Genomic DNA, 21,042 nt, shown 5'->3' on the forward strand with positions numbered 1-21,042 from the left:
AGGGATGCCGGAGGCGGGGCCAGGGGCGGACTCCTAGGCCTCGCTTGCGTCAATCACGAGCACGGGGCGGGGCTGGAGACCAGGCACCCCAGCACGTCGCGCCCCGCCGGAAGTGAAGGTGCGGGTTCGGTCGCGGGCTCTGAGCGGGTGAGGCGCGCGGGGACACCGGCGCCGACCATCGGTGCGGGCGGGTGGGGGACGCCGCAGCTGGGGCCATTAGAGGGGAGCCCCTGGGGCCCGAAGGGCGTCTGTCAGGCGGTACAAAGGGGAACCCCATGGAGAGAGAAGGGGACGGATGCGCCCTGTCTCGGGGAGCTCGTTTGGCACCCCGGCGTTCCCAAGTCGGTGGGGGAGAAGGGTGGGCGGGGTTCTGAAAGGAGTGTGTTGGGCCTCCGGCTGGGCTGTTCCTTAAGAAATGGCCGAGCAAGGCGGGTGGGCCTCGGTTGGAGATAAAGAGCCATCTTAAAAGGTGGAGGACCTAGGAGAGGCTGGGGTCGGGAGGGGTGGAGGAAGGTTGGGGGCGTTTAAATGTTCTGTGGACTCACAAGATCATAAGGTGGGTGGGAGGCTGAACGTAGACCTGATTTCATCATGTCCCTATCCCGCCTCCCTGTTCTTGCAGCCCCTGCCCGGATGGCAGCAGTAGTTCTTGGGGGAGACACCATGGGCCCTGAGCGGATCTTCCCCAATCAGACTGAGGAACTAGGACCACACCAGGGTCCTACAGAAGGCACTGGGGACTGGAGCAGTGAGGAGCCTGAGGAAGAACAGGAGGAAACCGGGGCAGGCCCAGCTGGCTACTCCTACCAGCCCCTGAACCAAGATCCTGAACCGGAGGAGGTGGAGCTGGCACCAGTGGGAGATGGAGAAGATGTAGTCGCCGACATCCAGGATCGGATCCAGGTACGGGGGAGGAGGCATTGTTCCTGAGCAGGTGAAGCTGGGATCCTTGAAGGGCTGGCCCTGAACTACCTTATCTCTGTCTCTGCAGGCCCTGGGGCTTCATTTGCCTGACCCACCATTAGAGAGCGAGGATGAAGATGAGGAGGGAGCCACAGCATTGAGCAACCACAGCTCTATTCCCATGGACCCAGGTAGAAGAGATCACTTTTTCATTCTGGAATAATTATGGAGGAAAGGGACTGGCTAGAACCAAGAGGTCACAGAGGAATACCCTGTTCCTAAAACGACAGTTTATAATCTAAGATTTTGCCGACTTCAGAATCCCGGTGAAATGCTATTCTGCTAGACTTGGGGAACGGGCAGGCTTGCCTGGAGAATAACAGATGGATTTGGTGACCTGGCTAGCCCAGTGGCTCTGGGTTAATTAAAGGAATGGGAAGGGGAGCTGGTCCCATTGTTTCTCTTCTCTTATTGGTCTCCGCCTGTGATTTCAGAACATGTAGAGCTGGTGAAAAGAACAATGGCTGGAGTAAGCCTGCCTGCGCCAGGGGTTCCAGCGTGGGCTCAGGAGATATCAGATGCCCAGTGGGAAGACGTGGTACAGAAGGCCCTCCAAGCCCGGCAGGCATCCCCTGCCTGGAAGTGACCACCTGGAGGGCTGCCTTACCTCCCTGCATTTCAGAGCGGAACCAGCACAGGACTGAACACATCCCTGGTTGTAATGTCCAGTTCCATCCTCCCCTTCTCCCCTTCCACATCAAGGCAAATCAGACTTCTCAGAGACCCACTTTATTCAGTTCTGTACATATGGGGACATCGGCCCAAGCCCAACCCACCTTTGCATGTATCACTCTGGAGAATAAAGCACCCTATGTACACAGCCAAAAGCTGCACTGCCTGTGCCCCTGGGACCTGGGTCTGGTCCTCCTAAGCCCTTGCCCCTCCATGGTACCTGAAAGGGACAAGTGAGGGCCTGCCCAGCATTAGCACAAACAAGGAAATAAATAGGTGTTGGGGGAGCCATGCTTGGGGCACTGCTCCCTGCTTCCTTCCTCCTAACTTTGGGAACCAAGGGCACAGGAAAGCAGTCAGCCCCAGGTGGTCCCTTCCATGTCTGTGATCCCAGGGCTGCTGCTCACCAAAGGGGCGCAGAGTAGGGTGTTTGTTCATCCTCTTCTCTTGGTCCATCTGGGCCCTTTATTCATCACCTACTGTCCATAGCCTATGCATTTCTCTGTTTGACCTCCCATGTGGTCTTGGTCAGGCAGAGGGTAAGAGGAAATAATACAGTCCCCTCAGCCTGCACACTGCTGGGGCTGGGGGCCTCCTTGTGCTGTGGGGGGTTGGCGCCCCTCCAGCTAACTGACTCCAGGGGCCAGTGGGGCTTGACATAACTTTGGTGAGAATAATCTCCTGCCGCTCCGTGTGTGCCTCTGCAGGGGAGGGAGAGGAGACCCCTGGAGTTCAAATGAGGATGAGGGGAAGAGGAGAGGAGCATATGTATTCCTGTGTGTATTTCTCAGAGCAGCCTCAGGTAGCTGTGGGGTTAGGAGCAGGAGGGGGACAGGCCTCCCCAGTTCTCTGAGCACGAAGCAGCTTAGTGCTCAGCCCATCTCTACTAGCCACAGGTAGGCATGAACACATTTTGGGGAGAAGAGGGACCACGCTGTGGGTGTCCCTGCTTCAAGTGCCGCATCACCCTCCCTAGAGGAGCTAGACAGGCACTGCCTGGCCCCGTGCCAGTCAGTGGGGAGCAGAGGGTGGAGGGCGAGGGCGGCGTCCCCGGGCTGAGTGGGCTGTGGCCCTGTGGAGGGAAGGTGAGGGCGTCAGAGAGCCTCCTGGCTGGCAGTTAAGAACTCTTCTGCCCGCTTATGCGCCTCGAGTGCCTTCATGGTGTACACATCCTGGGGCAGCTCTGACTTCCTCCGAAGCAGCACTTTCTCCTTCTTGATGTCCTTTAGCATCTGTGTATGGGTAAGAGAAGGCGAGGAATGGTGACCAATTCCCAGTAATTCTATTGTTTCCTCCCCTTATTCCTGGGCTCTGCTGCTCCTGTCTCCGCTCCCTCCCAGAGCTGTCTTTATTTCCTCTCCCCGCTCCCTCTGTGCCCTGACACCTGCATGGCCTCTGTCTCCACCGCCCTCTTCAGAAGCTGGATGTCCTCTGCCGTGGGGGTCTCTGTCTCCATTGAGTACACAGGTGGCAGTGGTGGCGGAGCTCGGAACATGGGATACTGAGAAGGAAAGGAGGCGTGGACGTGTGGGGAGAGCCACTTCAGAAGTCTGTTTGCCTCTACTCCCCCTCAAACAAACCCGCCCGCAGACCAAGATGGACCCCTCAGTTCAGAGTAACGGCAGAAAACCCTCACCTGGGGATTAAGTCGGGCCAGCTCCTCAATCTTTTGCCACATCTCTTCTCTTTCCTTCATTCGGAACCGGCCCCTGAGGAAGCAGAGACAGGATGGGAGTTGGGCTTGAGAGAGAAGCAAAGGGGGGCTAGTGGTGGACAATCAAAGCCTTGCAAGCAGACATACGCACTTCTGCTTCTCCGCCTTGTACTGTTGTGTGCAGTCGTCAAACAGCTTCTGATTCATCTCCATAAACAGCTTCAGGGCATTGTAGATCAGCCCATGGATTGTCCTGCCACCGGGGGAAAGATGAGGTAGAGGAGGCCAGCGCCTGCCCTTCGTACTAGGACCCCAATTTGCCCTCTCCTAGGAGGTGTCTGCTAAGAGCTTTCTCAGTTACTACTCCTGTTTCACAAACGCTGCGGCGTGAGCTCATCTCTGACCGAATCACGTGACTTGAGGTGGGCATTTCAGGGTCTTTACAAATACTGGTCCGCTTACCCATCCTCCTCCCACCCCGTGCTCCACGACCCACCTTCTTCCACGACTTCCTATGCTCTGGGCCACACTAATGGGCTCCCAGCAGCATGAGAGGCATCTGTGCTACAGGGTCCCTGCTTTGAGCAGGAAAGCCTTTTCACCACCCTGGGATTCAACACATACTAGGAAGGTCACATGAGCTTCTCACAGCATGGAGTTCAGTCTCCAAAGCTGCAGACTCTCTGCCCACAAGAAGAGGTGTAATACAGGCCACTGCTCTGCTGTTTGGTATCACAGAGGATCCTCACAAAGGTATCTTCTCCCCAGTCAGTCCCTCAGGTCCTATCAACATGCAGTGGGCACCCGCCCCACTCGCTGAGTGAGCACATGAGACTGTCGGCTCTTTTGTTCTCCCACACCCTCACAGGTTCCCAAACCAGAGCCCCAGGGCCAAACCCCACGCCAGCCCCCTACTTGTTCCAGTGGCTCTTGGAGTTCCTGTAGAGTGCAGGGAACATGATGGGGAGGACGCGGGCAGCATTGTCACTTATCAGGCTCATGATGTACTCATTGTTCCAGTAATAGAGAGCACGTTCTGCCACCTGGTGGGGACAGACGGGACTCCGTGGGGACACGGCTAGCTTTGCTCAAGAACACCCCTTGGTGTCTGGGAGGCAGGGGCTGGGCCACGCTGCGTCTGGGTCTCACCTGGAAATGGGGGCTGGAGACACACTTGGCCAGCTGGCGGAAGAGTGGTTCCATCACTTTGCTGAACTCCGAAGGTTCAATGACATCCAGAATCTCCTCCAGCTCATTCAGGAACATCACCTCCTTGGGGCTGTGGGTCTTGGGCCAGAACTTGAGAAGTCCCACAATCACCTGTGAGATGAGGAGGACACGGGGGTCACGTTGTCCCTCAGCACTTGCCTGGTTCTCCAGGAAGCCTTCCTACCCTCCCCACCACCCAACTCCCCGGTGGGCACAGCCTGGGTGGCCCCACGAACTGCTCATGTTTCTCTAGCTTGGATCTGTTTCCTAGGTGTCCACAGGTTTTCCTTCTCCTTCAGAGAGGAAGCTACGTCACCAGTTGGGCCACATGCCCCCCGAGCACCCGCTTGCAGCACTGCTCAACAGGTGCAGATGGGCGCGTGCTGCTGACAGGGATGGAACCTGGGGCTTAGAGGAATTACCGGCTCGGTGAGACTGCTCTCCTTCTCCAAGAACTGTACCACACAGTATGCCAGCTGCAAAAAGGTTGAGGTGGAGAGGAGGTGAGGTTCACGGCCCAGGTCTCAGCGGGGTGAGTGACAGAAGCAAGACCCCAGAAGAGGAGGTGTAGAGAGGAATTAGCCACTCCCTCTGCCACCCCATCCCAGCCGGAATACCCCCCCCCCCCCGTCTTTTCTCTGTTGCGAGGATCAGGGGTCATCAGGAGGAAGGCAGCTCACCTGAGGGTGGTAGACACTCAGGGACTTGACCTTGTGAAGGGGAAGTAAGACACGGATAAGGAACATCTTGTGCTCTTCCTTGAGGGGCAAGGCAAAGCCATTGATGATACTAGGAGTTAAGGGAGGCTTGTGAGGACCAAAACAGAGCCCGGTCCAAGCTCAAGGCGCCCAGCCTCCCAACCGTTTTTAGGCATGTGTACCCCACCCCACCTCTCACCTGCCCAGGATCTCCAGGAGCTCAGCAATCCCGTTGTGATGCTCTGTCTCGTAGATGAACCTAAGAGAAGAAGAATGTCTCTGGACCCCCCGATGCCCCTCCAGCATTGTCCAGTTCCCCCTACCTCTCTTCTCCCACCCCACCTCAGTGGGGACTGGCTTCGCTCCTAAGCCTGGGCTCCTGGCCTCACCTGTAGAAGATGTGGTTGATCTGCCTACGGATATAAGCCCGGAGACCCAAAAACTTGCCGTAGATGCGATGCAAGATGGTCTTGAGGAAGTCCCGCTCTCGAGGGTCCTCACTGTCAAATAGGTCCAAGAGCTGGGAGCAGGCAGGAGGAAAAGCGGTGAGCGAGGCAGCCGCTGAGGGAGGTGGGGCGGGGGGAGGGGGACATAGGATCCTGGCCAGGGGAAGCCCAGAGGTTCTCTGGAGAGGGGCAGTGGGGACAAGTCTCTGGAAAGAGCGATTCTATTACACTGCTCTACCCCAGGTGCTGTCCGAGTATGCAGGTTTGCATGCCCCCATTGACGGGGGGAAGGTAACTTGTGTTGTTCGTCTGTTTCCTTCCATTATGCTGGAAACTTCTTAAGGGCAGAGTTGGTTTGTGTAACCCCAAGACGCAGCTGCAGCCCAACATATGCAGCAGCAGGAGAAAGAGCAGCCGGACGGGAGTGAGGGGACGTGGCACTAGAGTTCATGAACTGGAAGGACGGGAGGAACAGGATTTCAGGGACTCACAGCAAGGACAAACTTCTGGTCAATGTACTTCTTGGCAATGTTTGGCTGGAAATCCGGAGACTCAAGGAAACGTAAGAAAAACTCGTACACGAGCTGGGGGCGGCAAGGAGCATCCACTTAGGGGGTATGGGACTTACCCCTGGTAGCAGGTCGCACAGTGCCCCAGTCCCTGCAGCCAGGGCCAGCCTCCCCACTTCCCCTGCTACCTGCAGATGTGGCCATGCGGCTTCCAGCGTGGGCTCATCTTCCTCTGGGTCAAACTCGGCCCCGGTGGGATTCGATGAAGGTGGCAGCGTCCGGAAGAGGTTCACTGAAAACTGAGGGGGACGGCCCAGGTGAGAGCTCCGTCCGGACTTCTCCGAGGCCCCCGCCCCGCCTGCTTTCCCCTTTCCCTGTGCCCACCATGGTGACAGCCTCGGGGTAAATGGCCTCGGTGACAACATCGCGGCTATGGGTGATGTACTCCACCATTTCGTTGAGTCCTGCCCGCTTCACCTCCTTGAATTTGAGGTCACTGAGTGGGTCTGACACAAAGTCAAAGAGGACGCAGCACTGGCGCAGCTTCTGGATGAACAGCTCCTCCCGCTCCTGGGTTGGCGAATCTGGAAGGAGGCCCCCCCAGTCAGGTTCTTCACTGACACGCCCTACTCGCTTCACAGGGCTTTCCCCTAGCCCGTCATGCCTCCATCCTGCTCCCCTGGCACTCCCAGCCCCGGTGGAATTACCCCTCACATTCGCTACAATTCCCATCCCCACAAAATACCACAAAGCTCTCTTCTGCTAACACCCGGTGCCCCCTAGGCTTGGTGCACCAGCCCCCTGACCTTTCCGAGTACCTTTCAGAGCAGGAAGCTTCTGCAACTCCCGGTTCTTGCTGAGGTTGAAGCGGGAGGAGCTTTGCCTTCGCTCCTTCTTGACAATCTGGGGCCCCCCTGAGTACTTGATTTTGCTGAGCTGCGTGGGGGGTGGTGTGCTGTTGCTGGGACGCTTGTTGGATGACGGTGGCTGAGATGGGGGCTGCGGCTGGGCCTGGGGTTGTGGCTGTGGCTGTGGCTGGGCCTGATCAAACAAGTGAGTTGTTGAAGTCCAAACTCCTCCTCCCACCCCAGGCCGGGGCCCCCGTCTGTCCATTCCCCAGTCCATGTACGCCTGTGCAGACCTGGGCAGTGAGGGGCTGTCCCCTGCCCTGGAAGAAGCCAAGGCCAGGGTCACAGATAACTATGGGTTATCCCTGGAAGGGAGTGGTCACGGAGTCGTGTCTCCCCAAGTGATACCTCTTGCCCGTCCATCCAGAGCTTTCTCAGTGTTCCCTACAGTTCACGAACAGGCAAAACTAATCGATAGTGACGGAGTCAGAAAAGTGGCTATCTTTCTGGGCTGCAGTAGGGGTGGTAAGGGGTGGTGTGTGGGCGCTGCCTGAGGAGGGGCATGAGGAACCTTCTGAGTCATTCTCTATTTGGACTGCATCTGCGAGATGGTACACAGCCTATGCCCACGTACAAGTTCACTGAGCAGACACCTAAGATTACTGTACTGTCCCACTTTACTGAATGTGTGACGGTCTTTCATGACAAGTTAAAAGACATTCATTCCCATGTCTCAGTAGTTTCACTACTAGAAATATAGCTTAAGAAAAATCCTAAATATAAAAGAAGGCTTTGGCCTTGTTATACTTTTTACAGCCTTATGTGTAACAGGAAAGAAAGGAAGAAATGGGGTATCATGGAGTTAAAATCAAGTTTATGACAACTATGTACTAAATATAATCATGCATGGTTCCACCGTGAAAAATATTTACACAGTCAGAGTAATTTACCCAAAATTGGTGCTAAGTATTTTGGGAGGAGGGGAAATGTCCACGGGGCAGTGTAAGACACCAAGGCCTTCATTTTCCACAGTAGGGAGTCAACAGATAATATCAAAACGGCAACAATTAAAAAAAAAGTAGAAGACTCTTATTTGAAAATCATAGAAGTCCATCCCCAAGGAAAGAATTAGGAGTTGAACGTGGTTGTCACAGACCAATGAGAGGTGGCGGGGCCTGGGCAGGGGCTGTCCTTTCCATTACAAACCCGAGACTTTCTGAACAACGCACATGTTCACGTCTATCATGTTGATACAAATGTAAAATAAGGACGCTAAGAACAGTGCATGCAAAAGGAGCTCTCGCACTTTACGACACAGGCACAGAACCCAAACCCTGGAAAGAAAAGGAAAAGAACAAGACCGAGTGCACCACTGTGGTCGTGACTATCTCCTGTGGTAACAGAATGATGAATGATTTTTTTTCTCCTTTTCGGTATTTTGTACAAGCTGACACTGCTTTGATCTTGAGAGAAACACGGCTAATTTTTAAAAGCTACCTCTAGGCTTCTTCCTAGACACGGGTGCAGAGCCCCTTTAAGCCCATTTGCAGCAGCCTGCATACAGATGTTTGCACAGCGGTCCACCCACAGGTATTGCCCAGGTAGCCCCACTGGAAGAGGAGAGAGGCTGAGCCACGGGACAGCGCTTGCCCCCAACCAGGGCCTGCAGTAGGGCGAGAGGAGTGAGGCCACGTCCAGATGGGCACCCAGAACACAGGAAAGTTGTCCTGTCCTCATACCTGCCATCCCCACCTCCTCTCCGGTCCCCTCCATAACCCTTACTTCATACCATAGGAGTGGAGGAATTTGAAATCCTCTGGGATAGGAGAAAGGGAGGCGTGTTATGTTTTATAAGCTCTGAATTTTTGATAGCAACAATTATGTCGCGCTGGTGACCTAACTGGGGATCAGAGAATGGGAAGGGAGCACGGGGTCCAGCCTGAGGCAGGTCTTGGGTCCAGTGTGGTTCATTACCACTTTGGCCATTTGGCCTCCTCCTCCACCTGAAATGACGGCCCCAGATACCAACTGGACGAGGGGAAAGCAAGGCAGTGGGGCAAAGCAGCCATCATACCCCTCTCCTGCCATGACCAGCCATCATACCCCTCTCCTGACTAGCACTCAGCTAGTGTGATTTTGGTTAGAGTGGGGCACCTGGAGGCCGGGGTCTCTCTTCCCGTATATGGCAGGTAGGTCACACGTTGATGGAGGGCGGGGAGGAGAGGCAGAAGATTGGGGGGCTAGAGTTTGGTATGCATCAGACTCTCCCCTGCTTTGTGCCTCCATTTCCCTGTCATAGGAACAACCACACCCTTATCTGTGGAGCTTAAGGGTCAAGGGCAGATGGGCGTGACTGCCTGGGTTTGACTCTCGGCTCTGCCATTTATTAGCTCAAAGTCATATAGTCGCCCTATGCCTCAGTTTCTTCATCTGTAAAATGGGAATGACAACAGTACTTAACTCAAAGGATTGTAATCAGGATTTAAATGAACAGTACATGGCACACAGAAGTGTTTTGTAACACTTTTTATAACAGTATCTAAAAGTATCTAAAACAGTATATGAAAGTGTTTTATAACACTTTTAAAACAGTATCTTCTATTACTGTTATTCATTATTTCCCATCCCTGGATTTTAGGAATGCAGCCTGGAAATTCCTGAAATTAACACATCTCAAATGTTCCTTAGAGTCCATTATCTTCCTTGTTTTAAAATGGGGGAACCCAAGAAGGCATTGCATCTTTCAAGACCCAGCTTAAGTCCACCTTTTTCCAAAAACCCTTCTCAGATGACTCCAAACCTTGGGTATCCACCCTGTCCCCAGCCTCCTGACACTACTTGTCTGTCCCACTGGCTCTGTGATCACCCCCAGTGACACCTCTTGCTCTACCTGTTCATGTGCCATTCACCCCACTAGAGAGCCAAGGCCCGGAAAGCCTGGACCCTGGTTTGCACTGCTCCGGGTGCCCTCAGCACTAGCACCTGATAGGTATTCAACAAATATTTGATTGGTTGATTGACTGGGGGCTAAGCCCAGGCCCCTGCCCACAAGCCCTTCCTGTACCAATCTAGAAACCCTCAGAACGGAGCCCTGGCCAGAGGCAGGAGCAAAGTCGGGGGGGGGGGGAACATTAGTGTGAGAAGTTCCGTGGCAGTGGAGGAAGAAGCATCGGGAAGAACACGTCTCTCTCCATCCTCCCAGACAGACACAGATACCCTGCACCTTCACGAACCTCACACCGACCGCACGTCCAGAGAAAGGAGCCATCCTTCCCAGCGAGGGAGAAACAAGGCCTCCATTTTCTCTGCTAACGATGAGGGCGCTGGACTAGATCAGTGGTTTCCCAACCATTCTCCACGTAAGGTTTCCAGGAAAGACAGGGTTGCATGGCTAAAAATCAAAGTTTAGAAACCACCCAACGAGTTTGTGCCGACGGTCCCTTCCCCACTAGGATTGCATTAAAGCCTGGGGGGACTGGGGAGCAGCTGAGCAGGCTGAGCTTGCCCCACCCCCACCCCGCGGGGCCACCCCTGTTTTATAAGGACCAGACTCCCAGGCCCAGACACAAAAAGCATCTGAGAGACAGCTGGGCCAGCCCGCAAAGCCCCTGGCTGCCAAGCCTCATCAATGGTCTGAGTCTATTCGCCCTTGGCGAGGAAACATGCTCGTCAGAAGGGAGGTATGGGGATGTGCCAGCAACCCACTTCACGTTCAACACTTTCTCCTAAAAGCTCCAGCTTCTAACTTCTCCTCCACTGACCTGGGCGGGAGGTGGGAGGCAGGTGAGTCCCCTGGAGAACCTTGTGTGGCCATCAGAGCATGCGTGGACACTGATTAAAAGCAGTGGGGCCAACCTGCTGTCCACCCCTCCTATAGCCTGCCTGTTCCCATTTCTGAGACTCGGTAGTGGTCCTCTCCTTGAGACTCTGCTTGAAGTACGTTCTCCTCCCACTTCTACTAAACTCAACAGGATCCACACTCCAAGAAGCCTTCCTAGATTCTGGCCTCCAGCAAATAAGTGGCGCTCTGAATTTCCACACCACGCTCACACAGGAGACGGCAACTACACTTGCCAACTATACTCCGAACCAAACCTGGTCCAACCTGATCCTCACATACCCACCATCAACCCACACATTGAAACATAAATAAAACAGGAGATAGAAATATGATTTAAGCACCACAGAAAGTATTGTAACAGAAAGACGAAAGATCAACAGTGAAAAATGCAAAGATCAGGGTGATAGCTTTGGCATTGTGAATTAACTAGCCCAAAACTAAAAAGATCGATTTTAGTGTAAAACCCTCAACACCGGAGGCATTCTCTCCTATGCTGACAACGAGAGCTTTATCGAGCTGTACTGAATTCGTTCCTTCATTTCTCCAATAAACATCACACTCAGCATTAGAGATTAAAAGGTGAACAAAACCTGGCCCTTGCCCTCCAAGAGCTCACAGTCCAGTGGGCGCGACAGACACAAAAGCAGCTTTTAATACAGGGAAATTCAAAAGCGGAGACAGCAACAAAGGATAGGGGAACACAGAAGGCTGAGCTAAACACTCTGCCTGAGAACGAGGGAGGGAAGATGTCCCTGGAAAGGTGACTTTTCATTTGGCTCTTAAAGGATAAACATGAGTGTAGGCAAAGAAAGAAAGGAGAGAAATAAAACAGTCCAGATCAATGGAGCCGCATCGATGAGGGCCATGAGTCATAAAAGCGCTAATTGTATTAGAAGATGGCATGTCCGGTGGGCAAGAAACCAGGATGGGCGCTAGAAGAACAGGGTGGGACCGGCACAGGAGGGCGAGGGTGTGAATATTTGAACAAAGAGATGCCAACAGAGGTTTTCAAGTAAAGGACTGATACGACCAAAAATGTATTTAGGGTAACAACTCTGGCTATAGGGTGGCCAAGCTGAAGTGGGGGAGAATGGGATAATTTCTTCCTCCCTCTGCCCCCACTCCCAGAACTCAAGACTGGGCGTACCACATAGAAACACCCACAGCACGGAACTGCTTTCTCCAAGAACAGACCAAGAAAGACCTGCGCCTGCAGCGGCAGGTCACAGTGAGTCTGCCCTAAACGCTCAAGGCTCCTTTCCATTCTGAGACTCTCTTTTAGAATCTCGGAGCCAGTGTCTCGTGTCATCTAGAACACAGGACAGCTGGCTCCCAAGCCGCACGGACCTGGGTTGAATTCCAGCTCCACTGTTTTACTGCGGAGTGAAAGTGATTTAACATCGCTAAGCCTCAGTTTCGTCTGTAAAATGGGGATGACGATGATGACGACGATAGAATGACCTCACAGGAGTGCTGTGAACATTAAGCGAGGAGATTTTAAGATTACATGCACGCCAAGTACTCAGCACCAGAGCCTGGTACAGTGTGTACTGGGTAGAAACGTGTCCCCTCCCCGCCAAATTCACATCAACCCAACATTTGTGAACGTGACCTTATTTGGAAATAGGGTCTTTGCAGAGGTAATCAAGTTAAGATGAGATCACACTGGATTAGGCTGAGCCCTGAATCCAATAGGACTGGCGTCCTTATGAGAAGAGGGACATCTGGACACAGAGACACAAAGACCGACGGGAGAAGAGCATGTTACGATGGAGGCAAAGACTGGCGTGGCGCGTCTACAAGCCAAAGAACGCCAAGGGTTGTTGAGCACCAGTAGGAGCCAGGAGAAGGGCATGGCACAGCCTCTTCCCTGGGACCTCAGCGGAGCATGGCCTGCGGACACCTTGAGTTCAGACTTCTAGCCTCCAGAACTGTGTGAGAGAATAAGCCTCTGTTATTTTCATCCGCCAGTTTGTGGTAATTTGTTATGGCTGCCCTAAGAAATGAATATACAAGTCACTGTGCAATAAAATAAATGTTGGCTGCTATAATCATTAAGATCAATGGGAAGGACTGGCAAATGCTTGACATGGGAAATTTGGTGTAAGAGCCCAAAACTCTGGACGAGATGGAAGGGCGATGAAAGGACTGTGCCAAACAGCTTCTGCTGACCTGCGCCTCACAACCTGGCCCCAACTTTTCCACCATCCCTCTGCCTGAGGTCACAGGGATGCATTTTTAGAAATTCATGGAGCAGAATTCCTGCAGCTGCCTCATACAGGTGAGCCGTGAGCAGCGTTTCCCAACACAGAGTCCAAGGTGAACTCAACACCCTCCTTTTCCAGAGGGCTTGATATTGACACACTGCCTTTAACAGATTTGTCCAGAAAGGCAGTGGGTAGGACTTGGTGCCAGAAGAGCAAACAGCAGGAGCCGGGACCTCGTCCTGAGGATAGGGTAGGTGGGCAAGGAAGGCCACTTCCAGGACATGACATCCAATCTATCTAATAACCGAACAAGTAGGAGTTAGGCAAAAGGGGGGAGCAGCCCCCTACCTATTCCTTTCTATCCCTTTCAAGCGGGTTTCTAAGTCTCTCTTGTTGCTTTGAAGGTCAGTTGCCAGCTCCCAACTACATGCTCTGTGGGTCCCACAGATGTCGTCATTCCTGAAGGGAGGCTGAGCCCAGAGGGAGTGTCCCCCAGAAGCAGGGTCTGAGGATACTGGGAACCGAGAGCAAGAGCACACGGGTGTGGGGAAGAAGCCATCTCTTCCCCTCAGAGCTCACAGGCTGACAACACCCGTTCAGATCCCTGTGCTCGTGCAGAGCAAGGAGGACTTGATCTTCTGCGGTCCTCAACTTCCATGTCTGTAAAATGGGGGAAACCCACCCTGCTTCTTCCAATTCATTACTCAACGGAGGCCTAAAACGATGGCCACAGGTGACAAAAGTCACCTGTGACAGAATGACCTCTATCACCAAGGTGGTAAGGACCAGAAGGACCCAGAACAAACTAAATCCAGAGTTAATTCCAAACCCTAGTTAACCGATCTCTTCTCCCAACACACACGAGACCCGCCCATAATTAGAGAGCTCTGGGTCCTGTTCTCCTTCATCCCTCTGAACGGTTTAGAACGGGAGGCAGGAGAGAGGAATCAAGGATTACCAGCTCCTGGGTAACACAGGCACGGACTCACCGTGTTCTCGGGACCCTTCATCAGCCTGAGCACCCTACTGAGCACAGAGCAAGCTTTCTTGACTTCCTGAAGTGCCTCCATCCTCGTCTTCTCTCCGCCCGCCGTTTATTGTTTTACAGCCGGAGATTGCTGGGCTGCGCTGACCTCTGCTCATGTCTGCCCTTCAGCAGCTCCCATCTGATCAGGACCAAGGGCGTGGACCCTGGACCCAACCCTGCCCGACTCAGGGCCACCAGCCACTCCCCACCTCCTGCCCCACCTGGAGCCATGCTGAAGCCACTTGCCACACCACCGAGCACCTGTGTACTTCTTCCCTTCTTCCCGGGACCTGGGACCCCTAGCTTTTTGCCCGAAGGAAGAAGGAATGTTCCATACTCAAAGCTGGCAGACAGAGAAACAACTTTCACAGGAATTGCTGGGGAGTGTGAAGAATGGGAAAGCTTATTTGGGCTACACCAGCCAAAGGGAATGCCTGACTGAGGGAGGTGTGCATGGGCTGTCCAGGTCTCTCCCAGGCTCTCGAAGCCTCCTTCCCTCCTGCCCAGACCCCTCTCATGGTCCAACAGTTGGAGCTGATGTCTGCAGCATGACCAGGGCTGCACCCACCTTCATTACCTCCTCAGTGCTCTCGCCTCCACCATCCTTGCCCGAGCTGCTGGGCTTGGCCGTGCCTTTGGCAAGCTTGGGGGGCTCCTGAAGGGAGAAGATGGTGATAGAGTTAGCAGATGCCAGGGGAAGGGAAAGACCTTGTCTGGACTCCTTAGGTCTTAGTTGTAATTATCCCCTGTCCAATTTCCTCAATCAGAACCCCTGAGCACCTAACTTGTCCCCAACCCAGGAGAAGAGGGATTGGGGTACACAAAGGGAAATTCAGTCCCTCCACGGCATTTAGAATCTGGTTGGGAAGGCATTTCCATCACACAATAATTAAGCACGATGCTGCTCTTTCACCTCCCAAGGTTAGCGTACGAGTTAGGGTCCGGGAGGGCCTCTGTCAAGAACCAGGGTGAGAAGTCTCAGGGGGAAAGCATCATGGAACAAGCTGCTTGGACTGACTGCTGGCTAAAGTGGGCAGAGGGTGCCGGAGGCTACCATGCTGGAAGGAGTCCCTCCTCTCCCCCCAAGGCCATCTGGAAACATCTGGAGGCGTTTTTTTGGATGTCACCAATAGCTCCCAGACCAGAGGGTGCTAACTGGCATACCCAGTGATGGTCCAGGCATGGGAACTGTGCCAAGAATGCCTCGCTGGACGAGCATCGGGGTGAGGCCCTGAACGGCTACAAAGAACGAGCAGCAGTCCTAAGGATCCCTCGGGAACCTGGCCACTGGCTCAGAGCCCTGGCCTACCCAGCATCTCTTCCTATGCTTCCGGCCAAAACAAGCAACTGCACAGGAACAGGATGGGGAAAATGTGGAAAAGACTTGGGGATTTAAGTCTGGCTGCAAGCTCCAAACAAATCATTGGTGTGCCATGGCGGCTCCCATGACCTTCTGTCCACTTAACAGACCTGTGTGGCGTGCTGGGCACTGGGAGACACGGAGGTGCCCCTGTCCTTGGCACTGACGGGGCCACTCTGGAGGCTCTGGTTCAGCTGTGAGCATCAGACTTTGGGAGGGACAAAGACAAACCCTAAGTTTTCTTGGGGGAGGCGGTGGCTGGGAAATACAACCCATACTGGGAGTGGATTCAAAAGCATGTCCTGAGAGCAACAGCTGCAGGAACTGGGAGAGGTAACAATGGAAGGGAGGAGTCATGGCGGGAGGGGCAGCACGAGGGATCTTTACAAGTAACTATAGGACTGTTCTGTGGACTCAAGATGCCACTCGTTCCACGTGGATCCAGAGGCCCCAGAGCCACGGCAAGAAGACAGGCTGAGGCTCCAAACAAAGAAGAATTTTCTCCTGCACAGAAACCGGCTGCTTAATGAGGCTGCAAGCACCCCAACCTCAAGAGCATTCAAGCCGGGGAGCACTCATGCCTCTTCTAAGGCCTTTTGCAGAATGGACTCAAGCCTTCAATGAAGACCGGCTTGGAGGGCCATGAACATTACCTCTAGCTCGGAGATTCTGTGACTCAACAGCACCCGAGCCCCTTCCGTGAGAAGTGTTAAATCAAGTGATTGTGACTATGGGGGCAAAAGGATTTCAGGAAGAAGAGAGCTCTGTGTGGGCTGCAGTAGGGGGAAGGCTTCCTGGGGGAGGGGAGGAAGGAAGCCATTCGCAGGTGAGGAGTATCTTGCAACAGCAGGCAGGAGCTCCGTCTTTGGGCTGAGCCCTCTCCCACTGCCTACTGACCGGGCTGGGCTCACTGAGTCCTCACCGAGCGGCCCGCAAGTGGCTCAGAGCATGGGGTGGCGAGGAAAAGGATGAGGGGGTGACAGGCAGGACACAACACTGAGGTGACAGTCTGCACACATCCCAGATGTGGGCCCTTGGACAAAGCTGCTTCCTCTTTGTACACGTCTCATCTCTCTACTTGATAAGCTCCTGATTCTTTTCTGTGCCCCTCCACCCACTGTACAGCTCTCTCAGGGCATGTGCCCAAGAGGAATCCCAGCTGCCTGGGTGTGGGTGTGGGAAGACCAGGCATACCACTCTTGCTCCCTGGCTCCTACACAACAGGTGAAGGGCACACACCTCAGCCCAGCCCAGCAGTCCAGTGCTGCATGGCACCGTGATTTGGAGCCAGCCTTGTGTTCCGGGCCCTACTTTGACGAGTTATATAATCATGGGCAAATGAACTAGCCTCTCTGAGCCTCAGTTTCCTCATCTATTAAGTGACGACAATCATGGTACCTAATTCCCTTAGCACGACGTCTGGTACATGAAAACCTTAATGTTAGTCAATGTTATTACTTGTATAATGAACAAGAAGGAAGTGGGAGGGAGCCAGGGAACCCCACCCAGGAACCTAAGAGAGATAAGTCCCAGCTCAGAACAGGAGGGAAGAGGAGGGATGCAAATCCTCCCAAGCGATTGACTCAGCATCCATCCATTGAGTGCCTACTGTGTGCAAGGGAGATGCCGAACCAAAATGGAGCTTAGTTATCTCAAGGGGAAGAAAAGACTTGATCACAATTGATTCCAGCCCAAGGGAACTCAAAAGGGCCATAGGTGACCTATCGAGAGTTCTACAAATCCAGGGAAGGAGGGAGAGCTCAATCCCGATCCCAATGGAGGGTTTCAGGAAAGGCTTCAGGGAGGAAGTCTGGAAAGATGACCATGACTGGGGCCAACAGAGATGAAGGGCAAAGGGGACAGGTAATGGATGTGCAAGAAAAATCCTCTAGCCATCCCTTCTTTCTGCCTTCACCACATCCAGGCAAACCTCAGTCACACGTCACCTCCCTCCTCCTCAAGACTTGTGTCTCCTCCTCCACTGAAGGAGGCCAAATGCAATTGAAAATCAAAAGCAGAAAGTTAAACCTTAAAGGGGATCAGAGATGCCTGGCCCTCGGCACCCTGATCCTTCCAATACTCTTTTCCAACCAAATACTTGGCAAGTCTAATTAGAAAGTTTTCTTCTTCTCAGTCATCTGGTAGAGAAAGGCTTTTGGGGGCTAGGACAGTAGCCATTCCCTCGGACTAAACACTACAGGTAGGTAGGGATCTCACCAGCTTCCCCTGAATTCCATGCCCCTCCACACTTCTTGAAGGAGCCCCTTAGCCCCTGGTGTGACTGACTTGTATGTGTATCATCTGTAGTTAAGCTACCCGAACTCACCTCAGCATGCCCACTTCCCAAAGACAGGGACTGGCGTGGGGCACACAACCTTGCCCAGCTCAGCACCCCAGGAGGTTCAGCGCCCAGTACACCATCACCAACCAACCCTACACTCAGAACGTTAGGCCCTGGGAGGTGATGGGGACAACCCCAAATCAGAGCTGCCGGGCAGATCTCCAACAGCCTCAGGATAAAGAGTTTCATTGATAAGGTCAGAGATTGGCCCAGCAACCCGGCCAATCAGAGGGCAAATGAAAGCAAGACACCTCTGGGGTCATAAAGATGGGTTGCTTTCTGCTGGTGCAGAAGCCAGGTCAGAGCTTTCCCCCACCGCGAGAGGCCAGCCAGGAGAGAAGCTGGGGGAGGCTGGAACTGGTATCCTAGCATCCTCTGGGTGAATCTGTACCTCAAAGGAACCACACCTCTGAGTCAGACTCAGCAACAGCAGGAAATAGAGGGTAGAGAAAGGCAGGGATGAAGAACAGGGGAAGGCGGTATGGAGGTAGAAGAAGGTGAAAGAAGGCCACATTAAGAAATGGCCTGTATCAGGACACCATGCCAAAGGCCAGGGTATTTCAGGGGTGGCTGGCCTGTGGGGTAAGAAGGAAAAGTAATCAGAGAGTTAGGGCAGATGCCGGATTTGTAGGCAGTATGGTCCAGGAAAGACAGAAGTCCAGCACAGATGCAAAAAAGGAAAAATGCAAAGGATTAAGGGAAGAAGCCTGCTCAGATTTGGAAAGGTGACTGGTTTAAAGAACCTGGGAGTTAGTTGATGCCTCTTAGGGGGGACTTTGGTACAGAAGAGGCCTTTGTGTCAGGAGCCCTGATATTGCAGCGGGGCCTCCCGCAGGCGGTGTGACCTTGGCCAAGTCCCTTCCCCTGTCCAAGCCTCAGTGTTCTCATCAGTACCACGAAGGATTGCACTGAATGCGCTCCCATCCAGCACAGACATTCTGAGGTTCCATCCACAGAAAGGAAGGCTCCGTTCTGGCTTACAAGTTTGTGTGTGAAGGAAGAAAGAGAGGGAGGGGCCTAGGCCAGATTTGGTGGAGAAGAGAGAAAGCAGAGCTGTTCTAGGTCAGGGAGCTTGGCAGAGCGGGAGAAGGGGGTGTAGGGGACGATGGAAAAGGCCAGCCCAGGCCCAAGAGGGTGAGAGGGGGAGGGAAGAGGCTGGAGGGGGGGGTACTCTGGGGGGAGGTGCAGTCTCAGATGAGGGGCTGTCCCAAACGAGCAAATGGGTGGGGGATGGGGGAGAGTGGTGGGAGCAGAAAAGGCAGAGGAGTGACCCGGGATTGGGGCAGATCTGGAGGGAAGGGGTTACCCTAGGCCGGGGGTATGTGGAGGAAGGAAGGGAGGTGTAAGTGGGGGGACTCTATCCCGGGCAAGGTGAGGGAGCTTTCCCAGCTGCAGCACAGGCTGGGGGTGCGACCAGCAGCGGGGGCGGAGGGCTGGCCCAGGGAGTCCTATGGGGGCCGGACGGGAGGGTCAGTCTGGGGCTGTCCCGGGCCTGGCTCGGGCCCCTCCCAGAGGTCCGCGCAGGCCCCAAGGCGGAGGCGCGGGAAAATGGGCCACGCTCACCTTCTCCTTCTTCAGTTTATAGGGCATCTCGGCCCGTCCGGACCCGGCCCGGCTCCTGCGGCCCCGCTCCGGCTCCGGCTTTGCTCGGCCGCACTCGGCCCGCTCGGCGTCTCTTCGCCACCGCCTGCGCGCTGCGCCCGGGTCGAGCGGTGTCTGCGCCTCCAATTGGCCCGAACTCTTACAAACCTGCCTGACAACCAGGCGCCGCCTCTTCCGATTGGTTATTGGAGCCAAGCTGCTTCCTTTTTTTCTCATTGGAAAGGAAGAGTACAAACCGCCAGGGTTCGGCTGCCAGAATTGGCTAAAGTGGGAGATCCCGCCTTAAAGTGGGTCGAGCATAGCTAAGGAGGCGGGGGTAAGGGGAAGCCCAAGCTTAGCCCCCAGTGCCGCACTCCCGCGTCCGTGGTACGTGGGCCTCGGCCATTCTTTGCAACCCGTTCGGTTCCAAAGTGACTCGCACTCTTTACCCACTCTGCTACTCCGCCCAGTCCGAATTGAGGGAAAGAAGCCCTAAAATGAGGGTACCTTTCTTCATCAGGGTAATGTAGCACTAACTGCATACATGCAAAATTGGAGGCTAGAGCTCCCAAGATTCCTGGAGGGCATCAGTTTCCAGACAGGGCTTTCAGAGGATCAGAGGGGAAGCCTGGCAGGCCAGGACTTGGGTAAGATGAGCTGGGAATCCCGAGTTTGTTGCAGCTTTGAAAAGAGGGTCCCGGTCCCTACTGCAAGTGTCCTGGGATTGGGGAACCAGCTAAATTTGAGCACTTGGGAACGCAGTAGAAAAGCTACCTCATTGTGGAGTGTCTCAGGAAATACATCCCTTACTCCCCACCCTGCCCAAGCCAAGGTCCTAATGGATAAAATCAGTTCCTGCCCTCAGGGAGTTCCAGTCTGGCGAAGTCCACAGACGTGTGTAAACAGATGAGTTAGATACAGTGTAATAAATGACAAACCTAGAGGTGGCTGGAAGAATATGTTTCAGAAAGTCAACTCCAGTAGCAGATTGACTACATGAAGAAACTGGAGAAGACTAAAGAATAAGCCTGTCGTCCTTGCCCAGGAGAGCAATGTTATAAGACAGTGGCCATGGGCATGGAGAAGGAAGGACAGAATTGGGAAGTGTGTAGAAGCAATAGGGTTTGGTGATTCATTGGATTGTGGGGAGAATAGCAAGGGAAAGGGAGGAGTTGAGGATGACTTCAGGAAGCTGTCAGAGATGTAGGAGGAAAACTGGAGTCATAATGGCAAAAGAAGTAAAAGAGAAGTGGTCAATAGTGTCCAACTCCAGAGAGCTTGGGTAAGATAAAGGTCAAACAGCATCACCTTAATTCTGCAGTTAAGAGGTTATGGGTGATCTTTGCAAGAAAGTTTCAGAGGAGTGGAAGGTTATAGTGGGTTGAAGAGTGAGCAAGAGCTGTGGAAGTAAAGGCAATAAATGTGGGCTTCTGGCTATCTTACAGAAGTAATATTTGGATTTCAGTGACTAATGATTTCAAGGTAATGCAAAGTGGACTGCATGTCAACCGTTAATGATTTGCTGGAGGAAAAACCTGGAAGGAGAGGACATTTATTAGTGGATGGATATTTATATCTGTAGGGGTGTTAACTGAGAAAGGATACCAGATGTGGTTACACATTCCCAAGGCCTCAAGGAACACCATAGTCCTGAGCCCTAGAACTTGCCTGCAACTGTGTAAAGCG

General features: G+C 53.6%; 2 protein-coding genes across 10 annotated transcripts; one reads left to right on the top strand and one right to left on the bottom strand.

Moving 5' to 3' along the window:
- Positions 1 to 13: 13 nt before the first annotated feature.
- Positions 14 to 1,787, top strand: MEA1 (male-enhanced antigen 1). Of its 5 annotated transcripts, none has more exons than XM_081037691.1 (4): positions 14 to 118; positions 623 to 903; positions 992 to 1,094; positions 1,398 to 1,786. In XM_081037691.1, the coding sequence occupies exons 2-4, from the start codon at positions 634 to 636 to the stop codon at positions 1,547 to 1,549; spliced, it is 525 nt and encodes a 174-aa protein (XP_080893817.1). In that variant the 5' UTR covers positions 14 to 118; positions 623 to 633; the 3' UTR covers positions 1,550 to 1,786. The 5 variants fall into 5 exon arrangements, with proteins under 5 accessions (XP_080893817.1, XP_080893815.1, XP_080893818.1 ...); XM_081037689.1 differs by having other exon boundaries at positions 42 to 147; XM_081037692.1 differs by lacking the exon at positions 14 to 118 and adding an exon at positions 135 to 181 and having other exon boundaries at positions 1,398 to 1,787.
- On the bottom strand, positions 1,672 to 19,489 carry PPP2R5D (protein phosphatase 2 regulatory subunit B'delta). Of its 5 annotated transcripts, none has more exons than XM_081037646.1 (16): positions 19,339 to 19,489; positions 14,652 to 14,729; positions 6,970 to 7,192; positions 6,536 to 6,735; positions 6,340 to 6,450; positions 6,134 to 6,226; positions 5,586 to 5,716; positions 5,396 to 5,455; positions 5,179 to 5,287; positions 4,921 to 4,974; positions 4,439 to 4,609; positions 4,205 to 4,332; positions 3,441 to 3,542; positions 3,272 to 3,344; positions 3,020 to 3,136; positions 1,672 to 2,867 (listed from the first exon to the last, which is right to left on the bottom strand). In XM_081037646.1, exons 1-16 carry the CDS (start codon positions 19,363 to 19,365, stop codon positions 2,730 to 2,732), a joined length of 1,815 nt encoding a protein of 604 aa, XP_080893772.1. In that variant the 5' UTR covers positions 19,366 to 19,489; the 3' UTR covers positions 1,672 to 2,729. The 5 variants fall into 5 exon arrangements, with proteins under 5 accessions (XP_080893772.1, XP_080893771.1, XP_080893770.1 ...); XM_081037645.1 differs by having other exon boundaries at positions 6,970 to 7,186; positions 14,643 to 14,729; XM_081037644.1 differs by having other exon boundaries at positions 14,643 to 14,729.
- Positions 19,490 to 21,042: the final 1,553 nt, after the last annotated feature.

Source organism: Rhinolophus hipposideros (assembly GCF_964194185.1).
Source record: "Rhinolophus hipposideros genome assembly, chromosome: 3".
In the NCBI taxonomy this organism is placed as follows: Eukaryota; Metazoa; Chordata; class Mammalia; order Chiroptera; family Rhinolophidae; genus Rhinolophus; species Rhinolophus hipposideros.

What these genes read in the sequence shown, in the direction of transcription:
- PPP2R5D (XM_081037644.1), bottom strand. Translation starts at nt 19,365, where the DNA reads ATGCCCTATAAACTGAAGAAGGAGAAG. An exon ending in ACCCCGAGGCTGTCACCATG is followed by an intron (nt 6,451 to 6,535) that starts GTGGGCACAGGG and finishes CGTCCCCCTCAG; the next exon opens with TTTTCAGTGAACCTCTTCCG. An exon ending in CTCCTGGAGATCCTGGGCAG is followed by an intron (nt 5,288 to 5,395) that starts GTGAGAGGTGGG and finishes CTTAACTCCTAG; the next exon opens with TATCATCAATGGCTTTGCCT.
- MEA1 (XM_081037691.1), top strand. Translation starts at nt 634, where the DNA reads ATGGCAGCAGTAGTTCTTGGGGGAGACACCATGGGCCCTGAGCGGATC. An exon ending in ACATCCAGGATCGGATCCAG is followed by an intron (nt 904 to 991) that starts GTACGGGGGAGG and finishes CTGTCTCTGCAG; the next exon opens with GCCCTGGGGCTTCATTTGCC. An exon ending in CTCTATTCCCATGGACCCAG is followed by an intron (nt 1,095 to 1,397) that starts GTAGAAGAGATC and finishes CTGTGATTTCAG; the next exon opens with AACATGTAGAGCTGGTGAAA.